The 19,420-nt window shown below is 42.8% G+C and overlaps 1 protein-coding gene across 2 annotated transcripts in view; it reads left to right on the plus strand.

Moving 5' to 3' along the window:
* Positions 1 to 19,420, plus strand: part of RHOBTB1 (Rho related BTB domain containing 1) — a 202,713-nt gene that overhangs the window by 142,104 nt on the left and 41,189 nt on the right. For both annotated transcript variants that reach the window (XM_069240919.1, XM_069240920.1), the window contains one exon: positions 13,291 to 13,476. In XM_069240919.1, the coding sequence (XP_069097020.1) occupies positions 13,291 to 13,476 (186 nt within the window). The remainder of the gene's footprint in view (positions 1 to 13,290; positions 13,477 to 19,420) is intronic.

Genomic DNA, 19,420 nt, shown 5'->3' on the forward strand with positions numbered 1-19,420 from the left:
TTTTTATGCTAATCACTGACTTCTAATGTGTACATAATAGTGTGTTTCCTTACCTCCAGTTGGGGTATTGCCTTTACAGTATTTTAGTATTTGTGTTACCATAATAAAGTACCTTTATTTTTGTAACACTGTATGGTTCTTTCATATGTGTAAGTGCTGTGTGACTAAAGTGGTATTGCATAAGCCTTGCATATCTCCTAGATAAGTTTTGGCTGCTCATCTACAGCTACCTCTAGAGAGCCCTGGCTTCCCAGACACTGTCTACACCTCACTAATAGGGGGTATCTGGACATGGCATAAGGTGATAACTCCATAGGCGTCCACCACACACCAGGCCAGCTTCATACAGACAGAAAGTGCTTCAATGTAGAGGTCTCTGAATAGTCTAGCGTGAAATTGTTCTCCAAAATAGGAACATTGTGAATTCAGGAGTTTTATTTATTTCACCTACAATAATTTGTTTTGAAAAAAACATGATGTGCTCAAGAGGCAAACTAGATAAAAGTGTGGATTACGTTTCCTTAAAACTGAAAAAGACTTGCATCCAGTAAGCTTGTGATACCACCAGAGTGGTGAAGGTCACGATCGGCCATTCTGATTGGCTGGTGCAGAAAATCATAATGGCCAATTTGTTGAAACCGCGTGTTTTTCAACAATCTTAAAGGTCACACCAGTGGCAGTTTCTCTTCAAGGGCGTCGAGGCTCTGCCCCCTTTACATTCACAGTGAAAAATAATGCATTGAAACAATGCTGAAAGTGCTTCCTTAAACTTGTAAACACAGTGTATACATGTTGAATTATCTTGCTGGGATTGTTCTACACTCCAAACTGACCATACTTGTTGCTGTGATGACAATGAGGTGATGCTTTCCTTAAACGTACTCCCCTGGGCGGGCCCAAAGTCTAGAGTATTTTTCGGGATGACAATCTCACATCCCTGAGGCCTGTGAGTTCATCAACTCGGCAAAGACACTGCATCAAGGTCCAGTCTCCACCCCCTGACGACGTGGAGGTAGAGTTAGCCCTGGGCATTTCAGATTCAAGCCCTGCTGCGCTAGGCCTCCACGTCAATCAGGGAGAGGAGACCATTGTCACCACACCCTTTTCCAACTTGTCACAGGGTGGGGTGGTACCAGACCCTGTGACGAGTTGGTAAAGGATGAGTTAGAGGTTGTAAGCGTGAAGCCACGAAATCAAGTGTGCGCAGTGTGTCATCTGGACTTTTGAAGACACACTGCACAGACTTGAGGTGCTGCTTCCCGCACTTCAGTTCATGCTGGTTGCCATTTGAGCTCCGGTGTGTCCTTAGATTTACTGCCAGCAAGCATATTCGTGGGGACAGTGGAGCAAAGAGCAAGTTGTTGCGCATCGCATATGCGTGTGTTTATGTCAATTAGCATCCCCAGCTCGCCTGGCTTGAAGCTTCCCTCTATATCATCAGGTGAGGCAACAAAAATGTCAGCTGTGGTTGGCCTATTTGGATAGTTACATTTATTGAAGGGCCTGTTAAAATGAATGCCCGTTTCGTTAATTACCTCTTTTGTGTCGCTTCAGGCTATTTTTCTTGAACTATTTATGTGTGATTTTTAGAGATACTCAGCCAGTTCCTATGTTGAACTCAAAGGTCACTGAGCCCGAGACCATTGACATAAATAAATAATTGCAATCACTTGGATAAATAATTGGGGCACTCTAAAAAAGCAGAATAATTCATTGCACTGTAGCACTCTCTAATTGGCAAGGAGTTAAAATGGGAGGCTAGAGACAACAGGTATATTTGAAACATTTTCCACATAGAGATGTTATATCACTGTGAACATAAGCACCACAGTCCCTGCTGGCTTTACAGTCTAACTGAAAAATGTGGAAGTAAAAGCCTTAGGGCAGGGGTGGCATGAAGTTTTTAATATTCGTATGAGTTCCTTATAATAGCTGTCAGTTTCAGCTTTTCACTGCCTACCTGTGTCAGCTGCTAACCACTGACTCCAGCTTTTCACATACTACCCACCAGAATGTTGTGGTCGACATTCCATGCCCCTTAAATACAGGGCCTCTCTGCTAGGATTAAGGCCCCATGCTGTAGTTCTAGTGGTTTTCTGGAGAAATCATAGCTGTGTTACACAGGCAGGACTTTGGGCCAATTTGTAGTAAAGTGTTTAATATATTTTTTCTTTGTTTCTAATTAGTATTCGCTCCTCAACAAGGCAAGACAGCTTGTCTTTACTGTTCTGATACATTTCTAGAGCTCAGGGTTTAACCTGCAGGTACCTTTAGCCGCTTTGCATTGAGACACAGTATGTAAGGAAAATAACTGTGCTGCACTAAATTTCAAGCAGCAGGATAAAGAATGACGTTCCCATTCCTCCAATGGGGCAATCACGCACAATAAGTAAACTATGTTTATTTCGGTCACTCAGTCTTAATTTGTCAAAAGCAATTCTTGGATGTCTGTGGTGCGGAACGTGACATCAATAGCCATTATTCAAAGTGGTAAGGTGTTAATGTAACTTATCTATTTTCTTTTCGCTTGCAACCAGTATGTGTTAAAACTCTTAAAGCCTGGGCCTGCAAGCTGTGCTCTTCAGAGTCAAATCAGTGTGTATTGGATAGCATACAAATGGGCGAGGCAGAGCTTGGGATTTTATTTTGCGTTTGTGAAATAGTTTTTTGTCCTTATTTGTTTAAAGTCTCTGATTGCGATGTTGCGGTAATATCCGATTGAAAAGAAAACATGCATTTTTTTTCATAAAGCTGGGAATGTTTGGATATTCATTAGGCTTCTATAAAGGCTTTGATTTGTGTAGTTGATGTTTTTTTACTTTAAAAATAGTTTACTTTTATTTTCTCCGTGAACAGCTTGGGGTACGTCAGTATCCTGCCACCACCTTCTTGGATGGGTGTGCGTTTTCTGCGTGGGCAGAGCCGCACACTAGTTTGTGGACGGAAGTTGTGTGTGCATGTTAAAATAAAAAGGTCTACTTGCCGCATTTTCTAAGTGCTGAACAGTCGATACGCAACCTTTCACTGCATACTATTGTGTGCAGTATTAGCTTGTAGAGGAATTTTTAGAGTATATGTTGTTGTGACAATGCTATTAGTGCTCATAATATTGGTTTATTTAGTCCACATGCACAAAAAACGACATATACTGTATATATCCTCTTGTGAGTTTGGCATGGGTACAATATAATGTGTGCATATTATGAATCTACAGTTATTTTGATGACGTACCTGTATAATGTATGTGGTTTGTACAGTCTGTGTGACATACTGTGCATACACATTATGTGCCCAGTTTATGTGTACATTGCCTATACAGTGAAGTGTGAATACATGGCAATTTTGCTAATTTTATTCACTGCATATTGCATATGTGTCTATAATATAGTGTAAACATGCTCCAACACGCTACACCATTTTATCTCATTTATGTTAAATAAGATTTGCACAGGAAATAGTGACTAGCCTCCCAAAAAATGCCATCACCCACCACCCCAATGTGACCCTCTCCCCCCCATACCTGGGACAAGCCCAGCCCCACCACTCTCAAACTTCACCAACTGCCACTGGATCACACATTTCTAAAGTAGCCCTAAATGCCTTATTGGTAAAGGGCTCAAATCAAGTCATACACCTTTAAAATGCCCTCATCCATATACAAGAATAAATAACCTGGGACATGCTACTTTCAACTTTCAAACTGCCCTCCTTTTGGCTCTCCTATAGCCTATTATGCTTCTCTGACCTATCTGTTTCTCATGAACCAGGACATTTCAGACCTCCTGAAAACCTTGTAGTTTGAAAAACCTTCAGCTTTATCCATCTCTGTCTCTCTTTCATTGTGCCTGTCTGTAAGATAAAGCAATGTTGCACCTCAAAAATTACCAAAATATATTAATTAAAATATAGATGAGTATATTTTGGTCAGCCATTCATTCTGTGGTCTAGGTATTTTGGTGGATTCTCTGTATCGATGACTCGGTTGAATTATCGCATAAAATATGGTTAGTAAAAATATATCCCCAAAAATTTGCCATATTTTGAGCTTGATGACAAAAAACTAATAATACAGTTTTTACCCTAATATTTGTACCTATAAAACTATGAATCTGTTATACAAAATGGTACGGGCAGAATATAAAAAATGTATTTTGTTTTATGCAAAAAAACAGTTTACGGATTTACTTCTGAATTACCAGTATGTAATCCAGCCAGTGTTCGTTGTACGAACGCAAGCCCCCAACGCTTCTGGGTGTTGTCTAATAAGATCAGCGTGCCACCCTGACAGACAAAATATCCTGCAGCTCGCCCATTATCTGCAACATCACTGCTTCCTGAGAGGCCAGTGAGCGCGCGCATAAATGGAGGCCTCGTGTTCAGTTTGTGAAATCGATTCGGCGTTATTGACAAAACATTGAGCTATGTTTAGTCACTAAACAGCACAGCATTACGTCTCTTTATCTTCAGAAATTATAGAAGAACCTAATCCTTTTATTTATTAATGAGTCAAATGAAAACCGATGGCTTTCTCATTGCAGAAACAACACCTGAGTGCGTTTAAATTCAAAGCTTAGAACGAAAAAACGACTTTTCCTGCTCAGTAAAGACACTGAGGGGAATATTTATACTTTTTGATGCAACACTGCACTAACGTAGTTTTGCATCAAAAAGTTTAGCACCGGATTGTGCCATTCCTGAGCACCAGCCGGGCGCCATATTTATGGAATGGTGCAAGCCGGAGCAAAGGGTGGCACCAAAAAATGATGTTAGGCTAGTTAGAGGCATAGATAGACACAAATATTATATTGCTTTAAGCTACCTTGCCTTAGTTTATAACATTGCATCACCATTTCTTTAGTTAAAAATTCCAGTAGAAAAATGAAAGCATCTAAAGAATGTTATAATGTTTATATTCCTAAAGACTAACCTGGGCAATTAAATCCTCATCCAAATGGCAGATTACATCCCAGGGCCCTTATTTGCTCTATAGACTTTTGCACTGATGGCTATGATGAGTCAGTTCTTTGCTTAACATCACAGGAGTGATCTTCAGTTGCCCCTCTGCAGCAGCTTGGATCTCCAGTGATTAGTTATAATAGATCTTACCTTCAGTGACCTCAACAGATCAGATTTTGAAGTGCCTTTGATAAGGTATGCCCATCAAATGCACCCTCCTCAGTAGTGGTGTTCTGCTGTTCATGGCATTCCACACATTATTATAATTCTATATTTTCTATTGATTAGTCAACTCCAAACACACAACATATGTTCCCACCTATCATGCATTTTTTTGTATGGGCTACACGTCACACCTTTTTTAGTTAAACTATGCAGCTGCTCAGGTGTAATGTACAACTTAAATATAATGTAATGTTTAGCCATAGTAGATTAGCACCTACTGGAATGTGGCACACAGAACAATTGACAACCTGATAGGCATAAAAAAAGGTTATAAACCCTGATATCTCTGTTGCCGAGTTTTGAATACCCAAGTGTAATCAGGACGGCAAATAGTAGTTCATCCTACTTTATGTGTAGAAGTTAAGCACAAAAGAAGCGTGGGCAAAGGAGCTTGCGACAATATAATAAAAAAAGGGTTAAATTTTTGGTCTCGATTGATTTTGATTTAAAAGACTTTCATCTGTAAATATTTGCTAAGGGACTTGGTTACGTAAGCATGATTTGCTTTGAAATCATAAAAGACCACCCTCCTTCCTTTTTTGTATGTTGTATGAGTTCTGTCATGCCATTCTCAAACAATGTCCAAACCTGGTAATCTCACTCTGACGACACTGTCATAGCACACTATACACTGGTACTATCAACATCGTTTTTCAGTTAGAGAGTTAGCACAAATACCAGAGAGTTTTCATCTTATTTTTTTGTTTAATTAGAAGCATTGAACTTATGTCAAATAACCACTTGGGTCACATCCCTCTGTCATTTGATCCAGATCTGCACTATTATACAAAACTCTTCTTCCTCGAATTACAAATCCTCTAAGAAACTCATCTGTTGCAGAAAAAGAAATCCTCAAGATCAAGTAAATCTAAGCCCCTCTAAATCAAAGAGTAACTTGGCTTTCTGATGCTGGTGTATGCTATTTTAGCAAATAAGTATAACCTAGAGAAAAAAGGGACATCAAGTTGAAGTATACATTTTCTAATGTTACTGGTGATCATTGGTAGAATATATTGCTAAGTGGAGAGGTCTTCCTACATCATCTTAAGCTACGTTTTCAAGGTCAGATATTAACTTTAGCCTACATTTCTAGACATGTACTGTTTGGGCTGGTGTCCTTTTTCGCCTTTAGTTCCTGTGGTTTTACCTCCCTTTGTTCAATCTATCTCAAAACATTGAAATGTTGAGAGGTCCATAGATGACAATTGAGTTTGGGGCCAATAGTGCCTGGAATAGGACTTCTGCTCCAACATTCCAATGTTTCTCCCTTTATAATTTAGAACATTCTGATAGCCTCATACCCCTCTGCCTTATGCTAGAGCAGTTTGTAAAGGCCCTCTCCTGATTATGGGCCCTTGCCTGCAGCTCGGGCCTATAATTCGGGTTCAGGGCTTTTAGAAACTAATATAGCCCTTGTCATTGGGCAATATGGCTATATTAGAACATTGGAATGGTGGGAGGTTCCCTGAAGACAGTGAAATGTTGGAGTCAGGAACTGGTGTCACCAGCCCTATTTGGATTAAAAGGGATCTTATACTCAGGCCCATAGTTGATTGGACCAAATGTTTCTCATTAAAAACTCCTCACACCACACATTAAATCTCCTCTTAGTACATTTGAAATGCCCAAATGAATGAGACTCATTTTATCAGTCTTGTAATATGAAAAGTTTGATTGCACATACTTAGACTTGTGACATTTATGTTACAGAATGATCTCAAAAGTAACATTGATGTGGCATGTCCAAGGAGAGTTTAGTTTATGATCAAAAGCTTTATTTCATTTGCTAATATTTTTTTGGTGTGTCATACAGAGACAACTGAAATGTATCTACTGGGTAGTAGCCCTGAATGTCCACATGGGCTACAACTGAGCCAGTGACATGTTAGGCATGCCTGCCGTATGACATGCTTTACCATCATTTCACCACAATGTCCAGAAAAAAATAAATTTCCTGATAGGCCTGCCCTCCAGCGGTGGCTCCTCTGCGATGGTGGAGGAGCGTTGCCTGCTGACAGCAGCAGCAGCTGCAAACCTCTTACAATAAAATGATAATAAACTATGTTTTATATTGTTTTATTGTAAAAGGGGCGGGGTCATGGGGCGTGACAGGGACAAAGGGGGAGTGCTGCGCACTGTGCTCTCTCCAACCTGGCACTGTGTTGCCAGGTTGGAGGCAGCAGACAGAGGCTTCCACTCTGCCTCGGAGCACCAAGCAAAGGTGCTCCGGCAAACCTAACGCTGCTTTCATGCTGCCAGCAGCATGAAAACAGCGTTAGGATTGGCCGCTGGGCAGGCTCGGAGTCTGTGCCTGCTTTGACGACCAAGGAGCAGCGCGACAGAGGCAGTGAGGAAGGTACTTTTTTTTTATTATTAATATTTTTTGTATGTCCTCCCCCTCCTGCCACGTGCCGCCCCCCTCCCGTGAGCTGCAACTGCTGTGCTCTGCTGATCTCATTGGATAAAATCAGCACCGATTGTTAACTACACTCGACATCCACCATTCCTTCATTCTTCTCTCCCTTTAAAGTTTTAAGCCTGTATTTCTAAATGCCGAACTTAAATAGGGATTCAGGCTCCTTGGTTTAGGCTCTTTTTACATACAGTGATTGCTCTTTCCTTTTAGCATGTGAAGATAGCTGAATAATAATATGTGCCAAGTAAAAAAATTGGCATATCCCAATGAACAACTAGGCAAGATGTTTCCAAAGAACCAGTTGTTCAGCTGTCTGCAATGGTACAACTATCTGTGGCCCCGGCTTCCTTAATGACCCTCACATATATACTTGGTTAATGAGCCTCCAATGTCTTGAGGATGCACCTCTTCCTAACTTTTGCTGAAAAACGTTTTATTTGCCCCGTTTATTTCATGAATTTATTTTAAGTCATAAAATTTTGTCCACCGCTCATTTCATGTATTTATTTTAAGTCATCAAAGTTTGTCCAGCGCAAGAGAGAAATATGGATAAAAAGAGAGAAAGAAGGGGGAAGAGAACAATAAGAACTCAGTGACTGAGGGAGAAAGCTTGGATGAAAAAGAGGCATGAAGTGGAATATATATTGGGCTGTCTTAGTATTTTATAACCCTGCCATTCAACCTTGCCCCCCTGCCACTATTTGATTTACAACCCTTATCATATGGGGCATACCTCCACAATTCCCAATAATCGTAGACCTGGATCTCAATGAGTAGCTCATGAGCTACTGGTATCTCGGTAGCTACCTGTGAAGAGCTCTCCAGTGTGCACGCTGTCTACTAAAGTAGAAGATTTTACTTGGCTGATTTAATATGTTTATACCAATTTGAAAAGTATTTATTTTCAAAACTCATATATGATGTTTGTAGACAAATGATTTTATATATATATATATATATATATATACATATATATATATATATATATATATATATATATATATATATATATATATATTCAGTGGATATATATATATGTATACATACACATATATACACTGAAAAAAAGAAAATTTAAAGTAGATGAGTTCTCAATACACTCTTACTTGCAAAGCATACTGTGGCTGTTATTTTTTAGAGGAAGTGTGTGAGATAAATACTGTGATGAGTAGATGCTTAATTTTTATTTTCAAAAAACTTTACAATCTTGCGAGACTCTTGTGGGATCGTCAAAAGTAGAATGGGGTTGGTGATCTTTGAATACACTGTAGTATGCACACTTGCTACTGTGAGAAGGAGTGCTACTGAGATGGTGTTTATTAGATTCTACTATTTACAACCATCAGCTTTGAAAGGGTTGTGAGTAGAATTTAGTCTCTTCCCACACCCTACTGTGCACACCTATTATCAGATAGAGGGGTGTTAGCACAAACGTAATCCAAGAGAGAGGTCTCAGCAGTGAGGACAGTCTCTCTGCACACAGACTACTATGCAAATCTGTCATCTGAGAGGTCTGACTGAAGAGGCCATGTACATGTACACACCCTAATATGAACACCTGTCAGCTGACAGAGAGGTCTGGCAGGAGAGGCTGGGCCATGTACACACCATAAAACGCACACCCATCATCTGAAACAGAGGTCTGACAGAAGAGGCCAGTCCATGTACACCGCTCATCTCACAGAGAGGACTAATCAGACAGACCAGTCTGTCTCCACACACCCTACTACGCATGACCATAATCTGAGAAAGAGATCTAGAAAGAGAGGCTAGTCTATTTTTTCTCCCTAACACATACACCCTTTATCTGAGAGAGAGAGGTCTGAAAAGAGAGGGTAGCTCATGTTCATGCTGTGCTATGCACACCCATCATCTAAGAGAGGTCTGACAGGAGAGGCCAGTCCATGTACACATTCTAATACGCACACCTGTCATCTCACGGAGACGTCTCAGCAGAGAAAGCAGTCTCTCCCAGTACAACTTACTATGCACACCCGTCGTCTCAGAGAGGTCTGAAGGGAAATGGTACTCCCTCTCCACTCACTATTGTGCACACCTGTCATCTCATAGAAAGGTCTGAGAGGAAAGGGCAGGCTCTCTCCACTCACTGCTATGCACACCTATCATCTGAGAGAGATGTTTCAGCAGAGAGGCCAGTATCTGTTCCCACATCCTACTACGCACACCCATCATCTCAGAGAGTTCTGAGAGGAAAGGCAAGACCCACTGTACTCACTACTATGCACATTTGCCATCTGAGAGAGATGTCTTAGCGGAAAGGCCAGTATCTCTCCACACCCCTAAATGCACACCCATCCTCTGAGAGAGAGGACATAAAGGAGAGGCCAGTCTATGTATACACCATACTAGTCACACCCACCATGTGAGAGGGGGTGTGAGAGGAAAGATACGTCCCTCGCCACTCACTACTATGCATACCAGTCATCTGAGAGAGAGGTCTTAGTGGAGAGGTCAGTCTCTCTCCACACACCCTACTATTCACACCTGTCATCTGAGAGAGAGGTCTGACAGGAGAGACCAGTCCATGCACACAGCCTGCTACACACACCTGTCATCTGAGATAGAGGTCTTAAAGGAGAGGCCAGTCTGTTTATACACTCTTCCGTTATATCTTCTATAGAACAGTACACATTTAGTGTCTGGAGTATCTTCTGGGATGAGTGTGATAATTTGGTGGCATCCATGAACCACTGCTGGCACCTGTATTGGGAAGTCGACTGCGGCTCAATCATGGTGTTATGGTGATGATAGATATATGTGTGTGTGTGTGTGTGTATGTGTGCTTTAATATTTTAATATATCTTTATTGGATTACATTCCCGGTTTCAGGCTGCAAAGCATAGATTGTTTCTCTGTGATTGGCCTTCTGCATCTTCCACTCTAGAGTCCAAGTTTTTGGGCCACTTCTGACAGTGAGCGGACCATGTCCTTCAGCTTCCTGATCTTCCCCTGTAGGGTTTCCATAGTCTGATTGGTCTCCTGCGCCCTCCTTTGGACATTGCAGAGGTCTGCTACAAGTAGGTTCACCTCTATGGACACAGAGTCAGTTTTGTGCTTCAAGGACTTGTGATTGTTCTATTGCTGCTAGGATCTCTGCTCCCGTGGTTCAGTCTGTTCAGTGCGTCAGCTAGACTGCTTCCCCCAAGTCTTCCTGTGCCCAATTTGTTTCCCCTGTATAGTGCATATCCAGGATTGTGGGGATCCTCTGGGTGGTTTGTCTTTCCCCATGCTGGTGGGAAGGGTTGCCCAAGTATGGGCTTGCTGCATTCACTTCTATCAGGGCTCATGGGCCTCATTCTCCGCTCTGTCCCCCCATGCAGCTTCCTCTCCATATGGGTATGGGACAACTTCATGCTCAGCAGCATTCCAGCCCCCACAAAGCCACAGTCTAGTCCAGCGTTGGATTCTGTGGCTTTCGTCTGTGTAAGGGAGCGCATCTTCACATGCCTCCCCAGGCACAATAAGGCGGGGGGACCAATGTAAGCAGGGGTCACCCCACCGCAGATGTTCTGGCTGCACTGCGGGACAAGGTATTCCCTCATGGCAGTGCTCCTCTACTACCCTTCATATCACCCCTGCCAGGCAGAAAGTTACAGCACTCTCAACTCTTAGATGATTCAGGCATACCTACCTCTGGATAGCCTTCTCGCAGCCTTCTGAAGGCAAGACAGCCCAGGGCTATCCAGCCTGAGGGCCCGTCCTGTGCAGCAGCTGCAGTCTGACTGTATTGTGCCAGCGCCGCCTAGGAGATCGTGTCCCCTCTCCACTAGCAGGTGTCAAAGGGCCGAGCTGGCTGTCACATCCAGCACCCCTCCTGAGCTGACCTTCTTGTCCACTATCAGTCAGCGAGTCACATGCCACATCAAGGGTCTAGTGTCCTCACACCCTGTCCGCTTGCCTGTGGTCTCGTCCATAGTCCCAGCACGGGGCGGCAGCTCCCTTCTGTTGCGTTGGCACCTCGTCACTGCTTCCCTCCAGCTGCGTCATGGCTCAGCCACTCTTTCTCGTGTCTGCCGGCTCTCGAAGTAGGTCCACACCCACGCATGGCAAAACCCCCATCTGCGTTCCCCTTGAGGTACGATGCCTTGTCTATAGTCAGACCCTTGAGGCTCAGGGTTCCATTGGCTACCGAGACATGCCTCAACCAGCTCTCGAGTCTGCCATCTTGGAACAGTTGCAACACAAGGTCTCCAGGTGCAATTCAGTGGGTCTATTTATATTTCAGTTCATAGTTCCCTGCCAAGTGACTCTCATAATGTCATTCCTATGCATTAGCTTTCATTTGGACCCGGGATGCTGGTGGATAAGAATGGGGCCTGCAGGTGCACAGGACTAGCATGTCCGTTCAGCTATCTTGTCAGGCCACGCCCTCCTCCAAAATATTTTTAAGGCTGATATTTGAGTGATAAATCAATTGGCTTTGGAGAGACATATTACTAATATTATTACCTTGGTGGCATGAGCATTGCAGCTGTGGCTGTTCTGTATTACCTATGCAAAGGCATTTCAAAATGACAAAAGGTTTTTTACATTACTGCTAGTAACCCTGCCTGGTGCACTGAGGTGATCACTGCTAGTAAGCTTTCAAAGGGTGGCCACTAATGTAATCTTGTCTGATGCGGTCACTATTATAACACTAATAATAGTAACTTGGAATAATTTTCATTTAACATAAGAAACTCTTGTCACAAAAAAGGTTGGCGACCCCTGTCCAGGAATGTTAATATTGACAAGCCAGACAGGACAAACCTTGTAGTAGCATTACCACACCTGTCAACAACCACCTTTTCACTCTAGTAAGGGTTACCCATTTTTTTAAGCTGTGAAACTAAGGAAGTTCCATATTTTAGTAAGTGGCCCGAAAGAACAGTGGGCATATGACCCACTTTTTGAGCTTCTCAAGCACTAAGAAGGCCCCTTCTGAAATACAGATTGTGTTGATGCTGTGTGTGCGCCAGAACGATCTTAAGGGGTGTTCCCTCATTGGTATATTAATTAGGCCGATCACCATTTGTGACCCCTTGTGACTGGCTACAGACAAAGGGCCTGATTACGACCTTGGCAGATGGGATACTCAGTCACAAATGTCCCGCCCGCCGTTTTACAAGTTCCATAGAATATGATGGAACTTGTAATAAGGCATGCAGGATATCCGTCATATTTGTGACGTAGTATCCCATTCGCCAAGGTCATCAGTAGCCCCAAAGTTTCCAAACGGGGAGCTTTTTGTTTGTTTAAGCAACCCATATTCTGTAAAGGATCCAGTACTGCAGGATCCTGCGGTGGGAGCAGGTTCTACAAATGTGGAGCCACATCCTTTGAGATGTTGATGCAGTTCATCGAGTTTTGCAGCTGGTCAAGAACACCTTTGCACCCAGTCTTATTTGCGTTTTTTGCGATTCAGAAAGGCTTTTTTGAATTGCAAAGAGGTTTTGTACTTTAAGAAATGTCATTTTGCAATTATAAACCCTGATATTTTGCAAATTGCAGGGCTTGCAACTCCAAAATCATTTTGTACCTCAAGCTTCAAATTCAAAGACGCACCTGTTCACAGGTGGAAAGCACATTTTGAAGGACTATGATGTCATATCCAAACTTTCTTACAATGTGTGGACATGCAGGGATGCATTTATCTTCCTAAAGCTATTTGCTTCTCCTTTTTTGTGATTCAGGTCTGACGTAGTGGTCCTCTGTTTTTCAATCGCAAATCCCAACTCCTTGAAACATGTCCGAACAATGTGGTGCTCCGAAATTAAGCATTTCTGTCCTCGCACACCTGTCATTCTGGTCGGGTGCCAGCTCGATCTCCGCTATGCTGATCTGGACGCTGTAAATCGAGCCCGGCGCCCATTGGCAAGGTAAATTTACTAATCTTGAAGTAGCACTATTTTAAGTAGGACGACCTTTAATCAGATTATTTCTTAATTTGTTCTAAAACATTTTGTCTTAAAGAGTTAGCTTTGTTGTTTTCGATTTCTATTTGTTGTGGATTTCAGTGTTTTTTTGTGTGTTTTCAGTACTTTCAAAACTTAAAGAATGAGTGATTATGGGTGTTTCAACCATTTCGTTTTTGGTTTCACAGAGTCTGTGGCTTTCCACTGCTCTCAGAGATATTTTGCTTTTCGATTTTTGCACCAACTTTACACGTGGTGTTGTGCATATATGGCTAAAACAGATAATTGTTTGCAGTTACATCTTAATGCATTGTGTTCTGAACTAGAACAGAATACACTAAAATCAAATTCGTAACATGCAGAGATAGTGTATGGTATGTCCTGTGGTTGATTGCTGTTCTGTGTTGGATGCTGTACAACTTGAGTGACGTTCTTAGAGATGCACAATGTTGTGAGCACGGTGATTCCCCCTCTACGTGGCATACCTGCCCTGTGTTAGATGTGAGTGTAATGTTGTTTCTAACATGTCCTGTTAAATATTTAGGTAGAGTCAGAGACAATCTGCCTATGCAGTATTTTTTTATAAAAGCAGCAGCAAGCTGCTAGTTTCACCATAGGCGTTTAATACTGTCTCCTAGCTAGCCCCTGGATCACTTCTCTTGGTAATTATATCTTTTTATATAGTGCTTCATACTGCACTTCTGATGCCTCTAAGCACTATATATAACTGATTTTACTTTTATCCATTAGTAGTACTTCAGTTACTGACCTCAGAAGTATGTAAGGCTGGTTTCTAACTTGTAGCCTTCAGATCATTGCTTTTGCCAGCGTCAAGCATTCGACTCAATCAGCCTTTCTGTTGGCTTGTGGCCTGTCTGAATGAGCGACATGTGCGACCATTACTGTAAATGCAAGGCAGCTTTAAGATAAACTCCAGCAAAAAGCGTATTATGATGTACCTTGTGTGCATATGTTTGGTGCAGTGCACAGGCTTTATGCGCTGTCCCTCCTGCCGATTAGATTAATTGAGCCTGCTCCAGCAGTATCACATGGGGTCTTTGCAAGCATCTTCTGGAGTTAAATGCATCTCATTCTGCTCGCTAGGAAGCTCTCCTGTACTCCTGTTCTCACCACAGAAATTTGGTCCTAAATACTTATCCCCTGTCGTACATGTTTTTACCAGCGGCAGTCACCGCAAATCTCAGGGGAGGGGGGATGGGGTCGAAATAAGAAAAATAATATTAAAAAATAAAACTTACCTTCACAGATGCCTATCCCGCCATCTGCCTATCGCTCCTCTTCTCTTCTGGTGTCCCAGCATTCACAGGGACACCAGCACAGACTCTCCAGTAATACTGGTGCTGCTCTCATGCTAAACTTAGCATGAGAGCAGTGCCACGATCGGTCTGAAAGGTTTGGCCTGCAGCTCATACACTGGATGGGAGTCTGTGCAGTTTATCCAACCTAAGTGTGCATGTGTCTTTGGCCGGCCTAAGACAGCCGGCCAACACTGCATGGGAGTGTGTGCAGTTTATCCAACCTAGGTGTGCATGTGTCTTTGGCCGGCCTAAGACAGCCGGCCATAACTGCATGGGAGTGTGTGCAGTTTATCCAACCTAGGTGTGCATGTGTCTTTGGCTGGCCTAAGACAGCCGGCCAACACTGCATGGGAGTGTGTGCAGTTTATCCAACCTAGGTGTGCATGTGTCTTTGGCCGGCCTAAGACAGCCGTCCAAACACATAGGCACACTTAAAGTGCACAGACTCCAGTCCCCCTCCCCTCTCCCATCTCCCGTGTCCCAGCCCCACCCCTCCCTGCAGTTGCTGCTGGCTAAGCCATCAGCTGTAAAAGAAAACAATATATATATATATATATATATTTTTTTTGTCCTCATACACCTCACCGATAAGTCACACCTTTTTCCCCAGCAAGGTCTATTTGCCTTTAAAGCTAGCGGTGGACATATCGCCCAAGGAGGACCCTGTATCACCTGCTCAGCCCACCTGGGAGGACCCAGTAGCTGGCCCAGATGTAGAAAGGGGGAGGATTTAAATCATAGTACATAATGTTCCTAATAGAAGAGAAGGAGGAAAGGAAGGAACCCCTTCCAATAGAGGAGCCCATAGTTTACTTTTTTTCCTTCTCCGCTCTGGACTGCCCACCTTAATATCGAATTTAGCTGTTTTTACACACATATCCAACCAGCTCTTGTATAGTGGTAGGGCTGCCGTCATCCATTTTACACAGATCTCTCTTCTGGCCAACAAAATAGCATAAAACACAAAGTTCCTATTATTTCTAGACAACCCTACCATATCGCCAGACTTCCCAAAAATAATTAAAGGGAGACTTACAGAGAGCTCTTTTCCTACCATCTGTGACAGTGCACCCACTACTTCCGTCCAAAAGAAAAACACTCCCAGGCATTCCATAAACATATGAACGTCCGCAGCCTCCGGAGCTCCACATTTAAGGCAATTCACCACCTCACCCTTCTTTATTTTCGTTAGTTTCGCTGGAGTGATATAAGCTCTGTGTATCACATACAAATGGTTCTTCCTTAACGGGGCGGCCTTAACTACCTCTAAACATGTTCTCAATGATTCTTGCCATTCCAACTGTGCGGTTTCTTTTGTCATGACACCTTGCCACAACTGTTCTGGCAGCTTAAACTCTCTGTCGATCAGCTCCAGAATCTCCCAATACCACCTTGCAATCTTGCAGCCCTTGGGGGAGCCGTTAAAGAGATCTTTTGATAACGGGTTCTCCCCTTGACGACTCCGTCGAGTGGACAATGCCCAAGCAGTCAATTGGAAATATTTGAACCTAGACCCTTCCTATCACTCAGTTCTTCCCACAAGAGTAACAATGTGTCCTGTATAAGATCCCCCAGCACTCTAAGCCAACATCTCTTAAAGGTTTAGCCAAAGCGTCTTTCAAACATTCTGGAGTGCCCGGGGAATCCCAAATAGGGGCTAGCTCATTATAATAATCAATCTTCATAATGGATTTCACCTGATACCAACACATAGCAGGCTCTCTCAGAACGTTTAGTCGTTTTTTCTTGAAATTTTTTGGGTCTCCATACTTAAAGAGAAACTGTTTCCCTGCCCCAGAATGTTACATATCACTGCTTTGAACATTGCACCTACACCTGAATCGTCCAAGGAGGTACACAACCTTCTCGAATTCCTCAACTGGTAGGCCCATGCATATAGTTGTAAATCGGGCAATGATAAACCTCCCTTCTCTTTCCTCCTCTGCAGCTTTTTCCATGCAATCCTAGGACCCTTGCAGGCCCAGATAAAAGAAGTGATAGCCTGTTGAAGTTTCTTAAGATATCTGCCATCCATTAATAACAGAATGGCGTTGTGAATAAAATTAAATTTTGGAATAAGAAACATTTTAACCAGGTTTACCCTTCCCAGTACTGTCAGTGGCAAGTGGGCCCAACCCTTTATTATATTAATGCAATCTGCCACCAAAGCTCCTTGGTTTTTCACCACTAACTTCTCCATATCATGTGTAATTAACAACCCTAAGTAGCGTATTTCAGCCTTCCCTTGCCAATCCTGATTCCATGCCATGATTTCCGACTTCTCTGTATTGACCTTATAGCCAGAGACCAAACCAAACTCCTCCGCTAATCTTCGTAATGCTGGGAGGGCAGTTGATAAATTAGCAGTAAATATCATTAAATCATCTTCATAGAGTGCAACTTTCCTCTCCCACAGTTCCAATGTAAAAGCAACAATTTCAGGACACTGTCTTATTTTCCTGGCAAAAGGTTCAATATACAGATCAAACAGGAGCGGGGACAATGGGCACCCCTACCTAGTTCCCCTCAATATCCTAAAGCAGTTTGTTAGTTCTCCGTTAATTAAGATTCTAGCAGAGGGGTCAGAATAGATCCGTTTAATGGCCTTACAGAAATTATTCCCTATATTATACCTTTTCAAAACCTGAAATAAATAACTCCAATTGACCCTGCTCAGTAACTTCAATCTCTTCTGTATAAAGCTGAGAAAAGAATTGTCTAAAAGCATTCGTAATTTCCCCGCTCTCTCTCTCGTCCTCTGGCCCTGCTCCACCTCAATTTCCTTTATAAAATTTCTAACTTGGGCCCTTTTTGCTTTCCAGGCTAATAATTTCCCTGGGTTTTCCCCATTTTCAAAATGTGCCAGGTTACTTGCCTCCCATCGCTGCATTAATCTTGTTTGCAAAAGCGCCTCCACTTGGAATTTCAGGACATCCAATCTTTGCTGCCTTATCCGCTTCTCATCTTCACCTATAGTCATCATTAGGAGTTCCCTACAAACCTTCATTTCTTCCTCCAGAAACTCTAGCTCATCCCTATACCGCTTGTTCCTATAACTGGCAATATTAATAAGAATCCCTCGTATCACCGCCTTATATGTATCCCAAACCACATCAAAAGGGGCCGAACCCATATTCACCTTAAAAAACTCCTCCGTTTCTGCACGTAACCTAATTCTGACTTCTTCATCTAATAATAAGGAGCGATCCAACGTCCACCGACTCGCCACTTTCTCTCTCGCTAAATTCATTTTTAATACCACTGCTCCATGATCCGACAAATGCGGAGGGAGATACTCGATACTAGCTATCGCACCACGCCATGTCTGTTCTACCAAGAAATAATACGTGATGCGTGGTTATACTTCTTATTATTATATGAAAAAACCTGATGAGGTCCCACCATATCGCTCCACCAGTCCTCCAAAGCCCTTTCCTTCATCATCTTTCTCAAAAACTGCTGAGACTTTGAATTAATTACTGATCTACATTTGGTTGATCTGTCCAATTTATTATCTAGTACAATGTTGAAGTCCCCTGCCATTAACACTGGATCCGAAAAATCCAGCAATTGACAAAACAATTTCCTAAGAGGCTCAATATCATCAGTATTGGGACCATAAAACCCAACCAGGGTGACCGGATTACCAAATAACTTAGCCTTAATTATAACCCACCTCCCTGCAGTATCTACACTGACTTTTAATACTACAGGATCGCCCTGATGTTTAAACACTATGGCCACCCCCTAATGTGGGAGCCTTGTTCAGTAGATACACAACAATGAACCCACTTCTGTTTCCCAGATAAAACTTTACACTCTTCCCCCGTTAGATGCGTTTCTTGCAGTATCAAAACCTGGGCAGGCGAGTCCCTCAAATACTGTATGATCCTATCTCTCCTACCACTCACCCTCAAACCATTCACAGTCCAAAACAGTATTTGAAGTTTCCTCTGGGAATAAACTTCTTGGGCTACTTCTTCCTTATACATGTCTTGCGGGTTGTCTAGTAAACCGAGGTGTACAGGACTTTTTTCTTTTACCACTATCTATCCCCACTAATCCCCACCCTGTGCTCCCCACTTCCTCCCTCGCGTGCTCCTTCCCCGCCTCCCAGACCCATCTTCGCCTCCCCCCTCTTGTGCACCCCTCACTCCCCCCCCCCCTCGTGCCCCTCCGACCCCCCCATGAAAACCCCCCTATTACTCAGGTCTATGACCCAATTTGAGACACCGTTCGGCCCTCCTTCGGCGACGCAGATTACTTCTCAACGCCTCCATCTTTAATGGTCCCCAGGAGCTCATCCGCTGCTTCCACCTCTCTAATGTTATACATTTTATTATTATACATAATCTTGAGGGTGGCAGGAAACTTCATCTGTACCGAGGCACCAAGTTTCCTGAACTCTTCCATCCGCCTTCTTAGCTCCCACTGCCTGTTTAAGGTCACACTTGACAGATCAGACCTAACCTCAAACGAAAAGTGATCCCCCTTTAAGGTTTTTTGTTTAAGCGCCAAGGACAGGATTTTCTCTTTCAAAGAATAGTTTTGAAAATGTATCAAAATCTTCCTAGGTTTAAGACTACCTA

Source organism: Pleurodeles waltl, chromosome 6 (assembly GCF_031143425.1).
Source record: "Pleurodeles waltl isolate 20211129_DDA chromosome 6, aPleWal1.hap1.20221129, whole genome shotgun sequence".
Taxonomy (NCBI): Eukaryota; Metazoa; Chordata; class Amphibia; order Caudata; family Salamandridae; genus Pleurodeles; species Pleurodeles waltl.